The following is a 17,538-nucleotide window of genomic DNA, read 5'->3' on the forward strand; positions in this document are numbered from 1 at the left end:
CGTACCCAACAAAATATTTCATAAATTCAATGAAACATAAAATATTAGGTTAGGTTAAATATGTATTATATACTGTTTAGTATATATATATATATATATATATATATATATATATATATATATATATATATATATATATATTTAAGTAGGAGAGTACATGAGCTTATTCGCATCATTTGATAATAACTTAATATACAATTGAGATAATTGATATTATTGTACATTTTTCTATACTGTCATGTTTATAACTTTATTTTTTCTTCTATTAAGGAAAAAAATTGTTTATTTGAAACTTCTTTTAGCTGGTAGCTGGTAAAAAATAATAAAAAAAACTGAAATGTCAGGATAGGTTAGGTTAGGTTTAAATATTTTTGTGCTTGAAAAATATTTAAATACTTTCGTTAACAAATTATGTGAGTAGTAACTAACTCAATCCGCGATGGGAAATCTTGGTTGGTTTTAAAATCACCCATCCAAAGAAATTATTTGTTGTTTATTTTCAAAAATTACTATTAGCTGGTTTTGAAATAAGACACCTCAAATAACCTATTATGACTTGTTAATCATTTAACAGATTACAATTTTCCCAACACCGTTGGAAAATATTAAATGGTAGGTATACCTAACTATCTATTCAGCCTCATATTTTATATATTTTGATTATATTTTATATATTATGATTATTGCTGTTGCTGGCAAGTGAAATAATTACAAATTTTTGCTACTTGAAATTATTACACTATATTTGTTGGCTATAATATTACATTACTGTGATATTAGATCGAATTGAGGTGATTGTTTCATTGTGGTGTTATAGCGCACAACAACTATACCTGTACCTGTATATGTAGATGTACATAACGTTTGTACAGTAAATAATATATCGGTATAGAATGTACGTCAAACGTGTGCGTGTGTGGAACTATTACACTGCGGCGTTGGGAATAATTAATTAATTCGATTTCGGCGAGCATCTACCTATCTGTACTATAATATTATATTATGTATAGTCAAGAGTACATATAATACAGGTATATTGTATACGACAGGCGAGGAAAATTGCCACGGTGGAGTGGAGCTGTTATATTCATGTCTCGGTGAACACGGTGTAGGTTGGTTGATAATTTGCTGCTTCTGTGGGAAAACTCGCGGTGTATAATGAACGCGGCGGCAGAGGTATTTAGCAAATCACGGTCAGAGGGTGTGTAGGGGGAGGTTGTATTGAAGTTCATCAAACCGCAAAACGCCACCACCGCCTTTCACCCTTGCCGCATCAATTCCCGTGTGTATGTATGTGTTTGGCATTGCTGATTTGCATTTGGCCCGAAATTATACACACACACACCTAGAGAGAGCATCTCTACAGTTCACAAGGCTAAAGCTCCAACCCCCCCCCCCATATCTCAACTATGTGTCTCTGATTTCTCTCATATTATTATTATAGTCTACCCCTGTGTGTGTGTGTGTGTGTCTCGCCCACGGTTAATAATTGTAGATGCGGAGGCGTTCATGGAGAAACATTGCTGCGGACGTGTAATTAACACGGACAAAAAGACGGGTCCCCCTTGCGCAAGCCATTGGGTACTATGATTATTATTATTATTATTGCGTCGGCTTCGTTATGGAAATAGACCTTTGCTTTAACCGTGCCCGGACCACAACCACCATCACCACCACCAGCACGGTCTGTACCGGATCCGCCGGTGTTGTTTGACGGCCGAACGGTCACAAATGCGATTAAAATGCCGCCGCGGTCAACGCTCAAGATCCTGCAAGACCAGGACCTTTCTGGCAACAACCCTTCGCCGCATCCGTATAAGGTATAACGGTGCCGAGAGGTTTTTGTACAAAGTACAAAGAAAGAAATCACAAAAAATGATTGCATATATATCTATATATATATATATAAAAATGAATGTTTGTCTGTTTGTCCTTTATGCATAACCTAACCGTTCGTCCGATCGCCATGAGACTTTGGGAAGTTGTTGAATACACTCCCGCGAAGATAACTGACATAGTAGTTTTCGAAAATTCCACCCCTAAGGATGACCTCAAACACGAACTTTGTACTTTAAATACGAAATGTAAATAAATTAAATGTTTGTAACCATAGTAACCCAAAATAAACACTTGGTTTGTAACCATGGTAACCACGGTACTCGAGCAAATGGTAGGTGATGATTAAAAGGAACAGGCCGATTCTATGTACCACGATTCTGGGCAAACTTTTAACTGTTGAAACGGGATCTGGGACTGAGACTGGGACCGGGACTGGGACCCTTGAGTAAAAGGAGGACATAATAACCGAAAAAAGTGTCACGCTGTTATCTGGTAAGAGATAAGAGATTATAGATGTATAGATGAGGGATGGGGTTGGGGATGGGGAATGGGAATTATTTTACTCAGCCCTGGCAAACTAAATCCCGGGCAACGCCGGATCCGGACAGCTTGTACATAATAAAAATCGAAAAAAAAAACTTAAAACGATAATGTGTTAAGTTTTATTTTATATAATAAAGAATAATTTCTTTATTATATATAACCATAGATTGCTGAAGTTTTTTCTGGTTTTTATTTTATACATTGAATCTCCGTTGTTAATATATTTTATTGCGTTCTATTTACGCCTAAAATTTGTATTGATGTGAAATACGATTTTAAATAATAAAAACGCTTAACAGTATGGTCTATGTACCCAGATTTTTCATACTACGAATGCCAGTACATCAAAGACCTTGAAGTACTGTGTGTAAATTACACACAACTATTCATCATTGTTTTTAGCGTTTTATTTTGCTCGGCTTCGTATCGAAGTGAATAACAAAATATGAGTAACAGCCTACACAAAAACAGTTCTCCAAATCAACACACAAGCGCATAAACAATTTTACAAATTTAGAATTTAGCACACTGTAACGCTGTGCAAAAATACTTTGAAAACAACATACTTTTCAGTTTAAAATATGTGGGATTAATTTTCGTACCCTGAACTGTTCTTATATAAATCGTACTTAAGCCAATCCACTTCCATTGTGGTTGGTCAGCCAGGTTTCTTTTCCGCAACTCTCGCTTTCTGACTGTTTATAATATAATATATCCTACACTATTTGATTTTATTCACTCCACATTAGAATTCCATTTAGGTAATTCGGTAATTATTTATTTTATCTTTCCGAGTAAGAGTTGAAACAGATGTATCTAAATCTTACCCCGTAAAAGCTGGAGTTCCCCAAGGGTCAGTCTTCGGCCCTACAATATTTAACCTATACTGTCATGACATCCCAAATACAGACAAATTCGCAACTAGCTATGTTTGTCGATGACACTACAGTCATCGCCCAAGACAAATTTCTCGACTCAGCTATTCACCAACTGCATAGCTCACTAAACGAAATCAACACATGGTTTAAGAAGTGGGAACTATACCTAAATCCCAGCAAAACTGAAGCCAAAATATTTACTCTAAAAAGATACAACAATCTAATTTGTATTCAAATAGAAAACGAAACAATTAATTAGAACAAGAAGGATGATACCGTCAAGCACCTAGGGGTTTTTCTAGATGAAAAGTTTACCTGGAAAGCAGATATAAACAAAAAACTAACCCAAGGCTACCCCAGAATGAGAGTTCTTTACCCATTAGTAATAAATATTGTTTGATTATAATTGTTTTAACTTTATTAATTAATACAAACAAATTTAGATAGTACAAGTAAAAAAAAAACAACAAAAGTTAAACTTTAATACGGCATTTTTTTAATGTGGACTATTTCTTTATTATTTCTTCCAAATCAATTTTATCGAGAGATCTCTGGATGGAGTTTAACACCGTGAGGTCATTTTCAATAATTTTCAGATCTCAGTCACCAAAACTAAAACAATTTGAGCCCTACTGAAAGAATAGATTTAAAAGCATTATTTGAAAAACGTTTGAACGTATATAAAATAATTATAACGTATTGCAATTGAAACTGCAATTTAACTGAGATAACAACGGCTACTGTTTTTTTTTTTGGACAAACTAAGAAATAGGAGGAAATTTATTATCTTTACAAAGTCGATCGGATTAATGAAAATTAAAAATTCTAACGCTGAAATATTTTTAAAAAATTGTTCTTCGGTCTACTTATTTATGGAGCTAAAATCATATATTTCCATTTGGAAAAACAAAGTCCGTGTTTATTTGACGTATAGGAGATGAAGATACACATTTTCAATATTAAATTTTAAATATATTGAAAAATATAGTAAAATATACAGGGTGATTCATTTTGGGCAAGGCACTCTTTTTCTCGGAGTATATTAATATTTTGAACAATATTTTTTTCGAAGATTAATAATTTGTATAATTTGTAAGTACTGTGTTTCAATTGTATTTCTTAACCCGTGCGAAGCAAGGCACACGAGCAGCTAGTTTACTATAAAAACAGATCTAATAACCAAGTCCGTTTATGCGGTAAGTTTGAGACGGAATCAGTGGAAAAGTCCACATGGGAATGATCATGGAAGCTCTGCGAGCCCAGACGGCCCATCGCCCTTAGTTTATAAGCTCTCGGTTAACTTGAAATTTGCCAGTCCGCTTCTGTATAATATATTTGAACATGAATTATGTCACATAAGAAAATATAGAAGGTAAGTTGTCGAAAGTTAAATTTATTTTTTTCCAGTGGTTCAAAACGGATGTACTCCGTACAGGTGCTCATTCGTCGTGTATACACATACTTATACACTATACAGTTTAACAACGATGGGTTGAGCGTCGCTCAGACTTGACACATCAATGAACCTGTGCGTCACGTCGATGACGTCCAAAAAAATTGTAAAAAAAATGATTTTATCAGAAAATATACAACTTACTTTTTTTAAAAGCCACAACCGATCATTGCCAAACATCGCACACGATATCTACATGCGGCCTACCCCATATCTAGGTACATATATCTCTGTACAACCTTGTGCTGTGTCTGTCTGTCTGTGTGACTATAATATGTGTAACCGACATAATATTTATAACTTTTTACACCCATTGTAAACATACATAACACAATACGAATCGGTCGCGTTTGTTTCCAAACATAATATAATATATGTATACATTATAGCATAATATACACACATATTATATGCTTGTGGTACAAAAGGACCACGAAAAATTTGAATACGACCGCAACCAAAGGTCAGAACACACACACACAGACGGCATTTATAAATGCACACGACAAAAATAACAATGCTCGAATAAAAAAAAAAATACAAACGTGTCGCAGCTTATAATATTCAAATGGAAACCCTCGTCACTTGTTGTATGTCTGTGTGTGTGTGTGTGTATTATTGGTGGGCGGCAAAATAAAAATAAAAATATCTGTATATAAAAAAAATCCGACCCGCACGCCTAGAGCTCGGTGGCCCATTATTTGTTGTGTTGTCGATGCTGTTGGTGGATATATAGGTGGTAATACTGGTAATAATCATATAGGTAGCCGGTTGCCTTGTGTATTGTCTTATCATGTGTCGGATATCTGGCACGACAAATTGCGCATACAATAACCATTTGACACCTAAGGCGATGGAGAAAAATAATAAATGGACCGAACGACGCGTATTGTATCTATCTTCTCCGATCTATCTATTATATTATTATCTCTTAAGCTGATAATAATAATATTATACAAACGCCTCCTCGTCGTCGCCACCATCGTCTCTTCGCAGTCCCGAGGAAATTACTCGCTGACCTATCTTGTGGTTTAGATAACCTAACCCAATTGTTGTCAAGTGTACGCGACCTTTGACCACCTCCGAGTCCGGTACCTAACCTGTATATATTATTATTATTATTATATACAAGATATCACAAACGAAAACGATAATAAAACAATTTTGTAGCCGTTTTGATAACAAAATAAAGGAGCCAGTAAGTACCTACAGGCAGAGTTTAATTAATCTAACTTATATTAATTCTATCACAGATAAATATGATGTTACCCAAAACCAAAGCTGTAACCTATAATGATGACTGATGACACAGATAACTTGATTGACACTCATTTTTTTTTAACTGTTCTAAGTTGTTAAATTGTAAACAATTTTTCTCTAGTCAAATAACGTTTATTGCCTATAAATAAAATCTGATCAAATTCAGAGTAAAAAACTATACAGTTAAGCAATTAAGATTATAAAATATTTCTGGCTAGACAATTTGTTAATAAGGTAAAATGTTTAGACATCTGATTAGCATAGTGTTGTAATATTCTAGTTTTAGTTTTTAGTGACCGCCGCTATGGGAATCGTACCAAAATACGGGTTCTGGGTCAATCTATAATCCTATCATTACATAATATTGTCCTATTTTTCTATTCTGTATATCCGTTCGTTTAAGAAACATTTACACGCTGTACTGAATTTCACACCAGGCAAATATAATAAGTATTATCTTAAAAGACTCTTCAACTTTTTAGCAAGGCAGAGTCAATACAATTTGGTTTTTATATTTTTTAAACGTCGTTATCTGTGTACCAATTTCTTAAATACAAGGTCATCAGTTAAATGTGCCCGTTTGATTAGAATTAAGTACAAAACCCGTTTATCATTTTACAAGGTCTTAGCAGATTTAAATTCAACGTTTCTATCATAACCGAGTCCCTGCATAATACACAAAAGTATTACAATTAAACCTGTACTATATTCCTTTTATAGACATATTACGGTCACTGTTTTTTATGCAACAGCCATTCGCCCAAATTGGAATGACCAAATCCTAATCGGTGTAACTATAATAGTAGTTATGGACAGGGATTGAAAAACGTTTGTTAGAACTACTGACAATTGATTGATGACAATGAATAATATGAAAAAAAAGAAAGAAAAGCCAATTAAGACGTTTTAAAGTTATGCCTGGAACAACAATATTTTGTCATCGCTCCAAAAGGCAACACTTAGCGCAAGCGGTTAAGCTAACACACAATCATTCGGTTCGATCGATATTTGTTGTAGTTATACCTACAACAAATAGTGTACATTTTTGCTCGGTAAAGTTAATTCGATTCCCGGCTATGGATTAGAACGGTCCAGACAGTAGACACGCCTTGTCCAATAGGAATGTCTAGGAACGTGTAATTGGCGTCAAGAAGGTTAACCACTCGCCGACCGTATGAGACCGTAAGACGGTACCATGTCCAAAAGTAATCTGCAGAGTAGTCGTATAAAAGCGTCGTACGTTATATCCGCAAAGAAAAAAAATGTACATGTGTGTGTGTGCACTTTAGCGCCCGTGGTGCAGCACGGGCTTTTAAGTAGATGATCAAATTTGAGGTGGCAAACACTATCTGTCTCTGGTAAATTTATGTGCATTCGCTCTATCATTGGCCGGGTTTAATTTTCTGGAAACCACATCCGTCCTGGCCCGGGCAATCGCGTTAAAAACCGAACATGTGGTCGTGTGCCAATGCATCAACTTCGCGACCCCGTACCCGCTGTACCTCCCCGCCCAAAAAAAAACCCCTTTTCGGTTAATCCCGTCGGTGCTGGTGAAAGATGTGTTAATCCGATTAAAAGCCCCCGCCTCCTCCTCCGCGAGCGAGCCGGGCGATTCTTCCGGTCCGCCGATTTATTGCCCGCAAATAAAAACCACTGCCACTGCTCTGTTTGGCTCACCGGTAATGTGATTAAATATAATAATATGTGTGTGTGTGTGTGAAAGAAGAAGAAAAAAAAAATAACCTCCCGTCGAAAAAAATAAGCTAAAACGTTGGTCGTTCGCACCACACATAATTCATTCGCATGTGTTTATTACATATAATATAATATATAGTGAAACGCTATGACAGTATTGTACATATATTTTATAACATTGACTAGCATTCGCATGGTGTTTCATCGCCTGGAAGCTCCAAGTATCTATAAGTCTTAAATGACCCTTAACGTTGAACGTGTGTTTTTGCCACCACTCGAATAATATATGTATTTACACATTCCAACACTTTATCGACTCGATGCAAGCGGGTACAGTCCAAACCCAGTAGCAGTACTTGACAAGTACAGTGTAAATCAGTGTATAGAAGAAGTTGGTTAGCAAATTCGGGTTTACTCTTCATAGTTTAACCTTTTGATTAAGATTTTGCAAAAAAAACTTACCCATACCTAAATACTTTGATTATTATTTTTTTTTTTGTGTACAAATAGTAATACCACATTGTTGCTTTGAACATTGTACAATATGTTATGTAAAAAATAAATTCTAATCCACATTGTTAAGAACACAAAATATGTATAGCTCGGAAAACCGAAACGAATGTTTTCCAGAGCAGAGGTGAGATGAGAGTGGTGGCTGCGATGATATTATTCACCGCGGAAAATATTATATAGATAGGCCGTACATAAGGGATTATCAAAAAAAAAAAAAAAACCGCCACCGCGACAGAATATTCAACAAGTATTAAAAAAATATACTTTCATACCGCGTGTGCGGTTATATACATGTATCTCGACGGGAACTTTCAATTTACAATGATAATCCACGACACGAGTTGGCAAAGTAGGTAGGTATCGGAATTCATTGGCGGCTTCTAAAAAAAAAGGGAAAAAATGTTAATAATAAAAGTAAAAAACCGTATTCCTTTAACGATTCACTCGCTCAAAGAGAACAGACGGTCGTGTACAAATATAAAGTATCACCACGATACTTATGGTCGGGTTGAAATAAGATGAGAGTCTTTTTTTTCGATATCCGACACGGTGAGCGCACAAAAGTGGAGGGAAAACGAGAAAAAAAAGAGAAATGTAGTTTCCTCCCAGAGAAAATATTTAAATAGTGTTTATGTAAAGCGCAATTTATGTATATTATGTATCCGCAATTTGCATTTTATTGGTAACCGATCTCTTTCTCAAGTATAAGAAGTGTTCGGTAACTGTTTCTTTTTTTTCCTTTTTATTTGTCAAAGGATTTTTTAACCGTCGCTACCGGGTTACCGACAACCCCTCTTGGTTTTTCTTCCACTAGAAATGACTTTGGTATATAATGCACTGTACTTGGCGAAAAACGTTTTTTTTTGGGGTTGGACAAAAAAAAAAAAACAAAGCCGGTCTCCGCTTATATAAAATATACCGCTGGCTTTATGACGACTCGACAAGGTCATAGTGAATTTGTATATTTTGTGATCTTAAAACAAAAACTCTCTGTTTTGGTGAATATGGGTTTTTATAAACTAAGACACATTAAGAAAAATCAAATAATTTACTTTTTATATTTTATTTGTATAGTGGAAAAGTATAAAGATATTGATAACTCTTCAAGGTGTACCTAATGTTTTTGTTTTCTCCTCTCAACTCGTTTACCTTTAAACATCTAATAGATATTTTTTGCAATGTGTTGTTTTTGATATATTTTTAAAGCCCCTTTAACAGCGACATACAACAATCCACCCAATAAGGTTTTTTGAGTACTCGAATAACAGCTATAGTGGAACAAGAAAGTTCCAACTATGTTTGTTAACTTATTTTTTAATCGTAGTCTATTAGTATCCACTTTGTACTAGACACCTTTGCCGTGTGAATAAACAATATTGTAAAAGGTTCGGCGGATTTTCTTTCCGATTGAACGATTGTGTGTGGACTTTGAAGTGTCAAAGAAAACGGCCAAACAATAAGTGGTTTTCCTTTTTATAGACCGCGTATAAAAAAGAAATCACAGCAATTTCCACTAAAAGCTTCTCGAGTGTCACTCAAAACGCGGCCGGGTGTGCGTAAATGGATATTTTATTGGAAATATTCAAATGCAAACCGATATCGAATCTGTTTGCGCATTCAAAACGACCATAACACTGTTTACCGCAAACGGTTTTTGTTTTCTAAGCCAGTTGACGCCGTAACAATATCTACATATTATTATATTCAACACAAAGCGCGGTCATAATATGTTTGACTAAAGGTGTAATGCAATGTTGACACATATTATACTATTTTTGAACAATATTTCTGCAAACATTTTTAAGAGTACTTTCAAATCAATCTCAATATATACATACATCAGGGACTAGAACAGCTGGAAAGCTCAGTGTCAGTAAGTGTGATCGCAAATCTTTCTGGATTGAAGTCCGCAAAAAAAAAATTATATCATTATGCTTGCTGCTATTGGATTAACGGGGGGGGAAAAGAGGAGGGTCGACGAAACAACGTCACATCTGGGAGGATTACGGTTTTGTGCGGATTTCACTACCCCCAGAAAAAATTGCAAACTGTCATTGGCAACTATAAGACATATTATATTATTACTATTAATAGTATTATATACGGTAACGAGTAAAAATTTTAATCAGAACGACGAAGGGCCCCGGATTAATAGTAGGCCCATTAAAAAATATTATAGTGCGCGGTTATATGGCTTTCTTGATTACATTCCTAATTCATAATACCGTTGTGTAAATAATAATATAACTGATTTTAATGATCAAACGAGCATTATGGTTCTAGTCAAGTGGAGTGTACTTGGAAACTTTACATTATAAGCGCTTTGTTGCTCGGTTGGCCGTTAACATGTGTGGCTGGCGGCTGTGATCGAGCACCTCGTACTTATAATTTGATAAATCCGAGTAAAAGTATTGCGATTACTTTGAAAATAGTAATAGACGTTCCAGCAATCATTTATTGTTGTATACCGACCAAGTCGATGGCGAGAAATTCAGACAATTTAGTTGGGAATACAGCCAACATTGACATGGTATTACACTAGCTTGTATAGGTACGACAGAGAAGCAAACAGAATGACTTATACCAGCATGACCACAGAAAAGAAAAAAAGAAAGTCTTCAATCTTTCAGCGGTTGGTGCTTTATGTAAGTATAACAGTTTTTATTAAAAACAAGAGGATTGCATGCGGTCTGTTTTTTAGGAGTTTTTTGTTGGCAATAATTTAAGAAAATGTGATTTTAATACATTTCGACCATGTCAATTAATTTGTATAAGCTTCAAGATATATTTTTTTATTTAAATCATTTTTTATACGAGTTAAAGTCATTTTGGCTTATTTTAGACCAAAAAGCTAGACAAAATTTTATCAACGCGACATATTGAACAGTATTCCTGTTTTCTTCTAACCGGCAAGACTGACTTCAGCCTCTCTCTCTGCATCTCAACGAAACACTACTCCCACGTCACACTCTGGTTGAGAATCGTTCAGTTGGACAACTGCAGCTAGAATGATTAGCGAGCAACAATGACTAAGTACACCGGCGGCTCTAGGCCAGCTACGGTATAAATAGAGGGCGACGTAGGGCGAATCCCCTCGTCGGTGCGCTAATCATGTCATTTGGGTCTCCATAAAGTCAATTGGGACAAATAATAACAGTTACAGAGGCGACAGCCATGCTAGCTGTAATAAATACAGTATAGGAAGTATAATAATAATAATAATAAACGTTATCAAAATTACCACCGTGGGGAGAACAATCGGCGGCGGAGACCTTATGTGCGGTTTTTCGGTTACAATGAGACGGCGCAGCGACAACCGTGGCAGATGGTGAAAAACCCGGGGACGCCTAGTCTCTCCCGGTTAACGCCCACGCTGCTCCGTTGAAAGCCCCGGCACCCCCTCGTGTAGCCGCTCTAACGTCGGCCCTCCACTTCCACCCCCAACCCCATACAGAAACTATAAATAAAAACCTCCCTTTCCGCCGCCAAACGCGGAGATCCTACACGTTGGCAGACGTGTTGTCTATGCCTGAAGATTATATATTATTTCATACTTATAATTTATATTTATCATATCTTTTATGGTATAGCCTCACTCTAGCTATATCTACCTTGAATCTGATTTTCAGACTTTAAGCGCTAAAACTTAGCTAGAAAAAGACAAGTAAAGAAAATAAGTTTGAACCCCTTCGAACACTGAAAATTACTTAGTTAACGGCCAAAACGACATAAATACAAAGACTTGCTGTCTATCACTTTTATAAATAAATAATTTTGAATCAAACACTTGGGCTCAGAATCAATATTTTGATGGGAATTGATGTACATGTATACTGCGTTTTACCTCTTGAGCAAGAAGAAACTTGTATTGCCAAGATGGTTATGTAATAAATGGACAGCATAAACGCGGGCTATTTTAAGGCAATCGCTAGTCGTATCTAAAGTGGAGACGTCTTATACTTGTTATAAAAAAAGTATATTATATACATTGTAGTATCTACTAGTAATATAATATTACTTACTTTGTTGTATTATACTATACTAACTCATGTGCTCATAATCCACGCACATTAGCTTTTAATTTAGTACCCTAAAACTCGGTTACTTGGTTCAGGTTTTTTGGGACTTACATTTTAAACAACAACGTTAGGTAATATGTATTTTTCAAATTCGATTGATTAATGTACAGTGTGTCAATGAGTGATGGAAATAATCGAATTTAATCACTCACCCGGATTTGACAAATTATAAGGATTATCCAGTTTTTGTAATAGCCTATTTTTTTATCCAAGTTAAATAATAACAATAATTATTGTTTTTAGCAAACATTATAAACCTCTAGAACGTTCTATAACAGAAGTTGTATTATTTAAATTTTAACCTGAATTAAAAAAAATAATAATAATCCATGTAAATCCTATTCGAATAAACAAATACTTTCAGACCAATTTATAGTCCCAAAAATACTCAGTTTTAAGATGATTGAATTAAAAAAAACCTTACAAAACAACCGTCTGCGCGGTGTAACCATCGTAACACCTTGTTGTATTGTGTATATACAACGTGTGGAGTGTGTATGATCAGATCTCGGTTTTGTTGTACTCGTACAATAAAACGGCCATAGTCGACATAATATAGTATGTCCAGCGCGGTGAAAAGCGACCACCCGGTTGCGGCTGAGGTGTCGGCCGAGCTCAAAGAGGAGATCCGCGAGGCGTTCGCCATCTTCGACCGGGACGGCGAGGACAAGCTGAACGTGCGCGAGCTGGAGATCGCACTGCGCGCGTTGGGCATAGACGCCACGGACGACGACGTGGTGGCCATAGTGGACGAACACGACCCAGACGGCCGTGGATACGTGACGTGCGACCGGTTCACGGCGGCCGTGGCGAAAATGTGGTCGGAAAACCGAGCCCAGTTCTACAAGCTCAAGGAACGGCTGGCCGGCGGCGACACGGCCGGCAACGGCAAGGTCAGCTCCGAACACGTCCGGCAAGTGGTCGCGGAATTCGGTAAAACGCTCAACGCCGAGGAAATCGATCAGATGATCGACGAACTCGTCAGAGACGACTTCGTAGACTACACGGAATTCATGACCACAATGGTAAGACCGCCAAAGCTCGGTTTATTGTCTGATAAGAAAAACGATGACGCTGAAGACAATAACGATGACGACGACGACGAAGACGATGATGATAATGACGACGATGCCAATTGAAAACATTGATAAAATGTAATTTATGTAATATTTTTTTTTCTTACATAGTTCACTATGTATTTTGACAATAGTGAACATAACAATATAATTCCATATTATACATATACAAAAACAAAAAATTATTTAGTTTATATGAATTTATATGTTACTAATTACATTGTTGTGTTTAATTATTATAAGAATACTAATTCTGACGGTTTTAAGCTGCATAATGACTAGATAAGTTCAATGACTGGTATACCAGTTATTGTAACGGTTTCTCCGTAAACCCAATGAAATGTTCTCGGTTTTGAATTTTACTTGTTGCAAGTTTATTAGTGACTTTATATTTCGGCAGTATTATGTCATTTAACTTATCGTTCACTGTGTATGCAACGCTAATGTACCTATAATAAAGCTTCTTTGGTTTTTTTAAGCCAAACGATTGACCGTTTACAAGCCAAAAATGTCTAAAAGCTTTGTATACACATTTATAATATTATTAATTTTTTAATAATATTTAAAATAAATAACACCTAATGGGTTTTAAAAATAGATAAATAAATAATTATTTCAGGATTGAGGTGCACATTAATAAATAGTAAAAATAATATACGTGTATTGTGAATTAAGATGGAAATAAAAACTAAATAGAAATAGCAAAGAAAATGTTCTATAAAAGCATTAATGCTGTATCCGTTCTCATTTTGGTCACTGTTTCATGGTATTTTGGTTACCGAGTTATTTCAATATTTAATTTTTATTCACCATGCATATTTTAATTTACTTCTTCAGTATTGCAATATATTTTATACTTAACAGATAATTCGGCCGCTATATTTTTTGCTATGTGACAATTAATAATTAATAATAAAAATTAACATTTGAAATTTCCATAAATACGGTCGAGTTAAGATTATTGTCTTTAAATTTTAATCTGAGCTATTTTAATTATTTATGTGATTAATGCTTAAACAAGTTATATTTCGTTTATTTTATTAAAACAACAAATTAAATGAAATTATTATAAATGATCGTGACTCATATTTACATTTAATATAAGATTTTCCAATTTGCATTTCCAAACAGTTATGTATAATTAAATAATCTAAAAAAAAAAAAAAAATTATACGTTAAGTCATATCGTGACTGTAAGACCATATTACCATATTTTCGTTAGCTTATCAACAAACCTGACCTGCACTACAAGTTTTCATGTTATGATTTATCTAATTGTTGTATGGGCGAGGGTCAAGTTGACATTTTTCAGTGTGAATTTTATAAATTTTATAAATGCGTGACAATCTACTAACCGCAATTGCTCTATAAACGACAAGCAACATAAACTATTGAATTGAGTGGGTGAAAAATATTATTTTTCTCAGTTAGATTTCTATATTATTACACCTTTTTCAATTCATTCTTTTAACGTTATAGCATATTGTGTTGTATTTAGGTGTTGTTTTAACTACTATATTCTTCGCTGTAAGACTTTGTTTTGTTGTTGCACGAAATACAATAGATAAGAATCAAATCAAAACTCATCATGTCCCTCGAATAAAAAAAAAACAGCTATACACGTCTCATTTGCTCGTGTCATCGACTATTTTTTTTTTTTTTAATTCTTCTTTCTTTGTGCTCGAGGGTGTGTTTTAACTGCTTTGCCGTTTAGCGGCACGTAATGGACCGAACAATTGTTTACACCTCCATGTGTCATTAAGCACGAGAAAAGTTTATTTAAAACGGATATATACTATCTGCCAGTTCCCCTTTTTCGTGTTCTCCCAACGGCGCTGCTGAACCCTAATTTTTACTATTGCATTTTTTTTTTTTGTAAGGGACAAAGGATCAAAAGGGTCCGGTGACGCTACGAAACGATTTGGACAAGAGAAAAAACGATATATATATATGTATACATGTATCCGCTAAATACGTTCGCGGTGTTTGTTTAGCCGACACAAAAGATTTTGAAAACAATATAATATAATACATAGGTATATATATATACATTGGTCCGACACCCCATACGGTCGGCCTGTTCGGGTTTATTGTGTGTTATTCCGGCGAGTATACACCCAAAAGGGGGGGGGAGATTCTAAATAAGACTCGATTATGGTCGAAAGGATAGGTTTATATTGTATTTTATTATTAAAAAAAATAAATAAACGCGCCTACTCAAATGAGTCACTATCTAAAAAACAAAACTGACAACAAACCGCCACTTTGATTGCGCGTTGCAATTGTTCGAGCCCTTGCAAGAGTTGTACAAATATTTAAAACGCGTCCAAAGCAAAGGCCATGTATTATTATACTCAAATGCCATCAATAAACAGCACGTGTGTTTTTGTTGACAAACGGCGCAAGGTCTCTTATTGTATAAGAAACAGTCTTGCCGAACAGTGTGTAATTATTAAGTGTCTCAACCCCACGCCTTCTACTGGGAACAATTGCTATGAAAAGGCACTGAAACTATATAACACATTACCGGACTGTAAAAATTAGTAACACTTAAAATAATACATTATTAATTGTAGTATTATTTGTTTTTTTTTTTGTTCCACGTAGGAAACGCCTATACCAGATATCTGTATATCTGTTATTGTGGTGTAGATTTTGTCTTGAATATCATGTCTAGTATGTCATTTAAATAGCTTATATTTTACCGCGCTAAAATCGAATAATGAAATATATATATATTAATATTACATAATTTGAACGAATTCGAAACGGTCACAATATATGTGTTTTCAAAGGTCCCCCCTGAATACACTTTGAGTGCAGCACTTCCTGTGTTATATATATATGTATATATTGCTATATTGTGTTGGTCCGAACGGGCAAGCTGTTTTTCGGTGGTTTTTATTGTTGCAGACAATACGTTGTCGATTATTTGGCTTTCGGCGGTTGCCGGGGTCGTTTCTTGGGTGATAAATTTCGGACAAACTCGAATTAAATTGATTAGGTTTTGGGGCTGTGTGTGTGTGGAAACTGCGGAAATGTCCACAAAGTGCTATAACGCACATAATGACCGCACATGTGTCGGACACACAAAAGGACACTACTACTGACCAAAGGGCACTTGTTGTTGGACGGTCGGTCAGCGGTAATTTATTTTACACCGCCGGCTGTGTTTAACGCAATTTGTTCAAGCCGATTGTTTGTCGGAACAGTCAACACCACCACCACCACCACCACCACCACCACCCCGGGGTACAAGTCGTCGAGGCGGGGCCGTGACCGCTAACAAGACATAACACGATTTACAAGCCCAAGTCCCCGTGTAAACATTGATGAAAGACCGGCAATTTGGGCGGTTCGCACGACTCCACGCGGGGCTGCTGTCAGGTGTTTATAGAAAAGGTGAGATATGCAAATAAAGCGAACAAAAGAGCGAGTGCGATTAAACCGATTTTACAGCAAAACCTCAGTCACAAATATATATATATATATATATATTTGTGACTGTGGTTATACCCCCATATATATATTTATATATATATATATACAAGAGGTATAAACTAGATTGCTGTGTGCACAGGCCACAATCTAGTTTATTATATTATCTACTGAAACAGAAAAGCACAAAACGCAAAAACCAAAATTAAGTGTACAATATTATACTTCATTGTAGCGTTAACACAGTAGATATTACCTAGTTTTTTTCGAAAACTAATACAACGCTACCAATGTTGCGCACACAGTGCATACGAAAAACACACCTCTTACCTGAAACTCAAAAAACGGTGCAACGCCTAATAATTCAAGATTGTCGGAAATAAACATTTGGGAAAAAGCACTCGAGAAAGGAAACGAGGACGACTTGGTAAAATACTACAAATCAATAAGGCGTACGACCGTATTTGAATTATGTAAAATGTATCTAAAAATAACCTAAAAATCCTATAATTAATCTACCTAGTGTATATATTATCTATAATCTACATATTTGTTGCTTTTTACGGATTGAGATTATTTAATTTATACACGGGCTAATAGGCCCAGTTGTCGAAATCTTTATAAATAATGAAAAAAAGTCACTTTCGTTTTTTTGATAATATACGGTTTTTGTATATTTTTACAACGAGAGATAAAATAAAAAAACGAGTTTTTAACCTTAAATTCTATGTATGTTTAATACTTTTACAAGCCGTGACTTGTAC

At 35.3% G+C, this 17,538-nt stretch overlaps 1 protein-coding gene across 1 annotated transcript; it reads left to right on the top strand.

Annotated features, from left to right (window-relative positions):
• Nucleotides 1–12,820: 12,820 nt before the first annotated feature.
• LOC126834950 (calmodulin-beta-like) lies at nt 12,821–13,399 on the top strand. Its single transcript, XM_050567204.1, has one exon. It carries the CDS (start codon nt 12,821–12,823, stop codon nt 13,397–13,399), a length of 579 nt encoding a protein of 192 aa, XP_050423161.1.
• Nucleotides 13,400–17,538: the final 4,139 nt, after the last annotated feature.

Source organism: Adelges cooleyi, unplaced genomic scaffold (assembly GCF_023614345.1).
Source record: "Adelges cooleyi isolate 19-005CV unplaced genomic scaffold, UGA_ACOO_1.1 ACOO_flye_CR_arks_rails_tigmint_CR_PRNA_21, whole genome shotgun sequence".
Taxonomy (NCBI): Eukaryota; Metazoa; Arthropoda; class Insecta; order Hemiptera; family Adelgidae; genus Adelges; species Adelges cooleyi.

Coding starts and splice junctions, on each gene's coding strand:
- LOC126834950 (XM_050567204.1), top strand. CDS start 12,821: ATGTCCAGCGCGGTGAAAAGCGACCACCCGGTTGCGGCTGAGGTGTCG.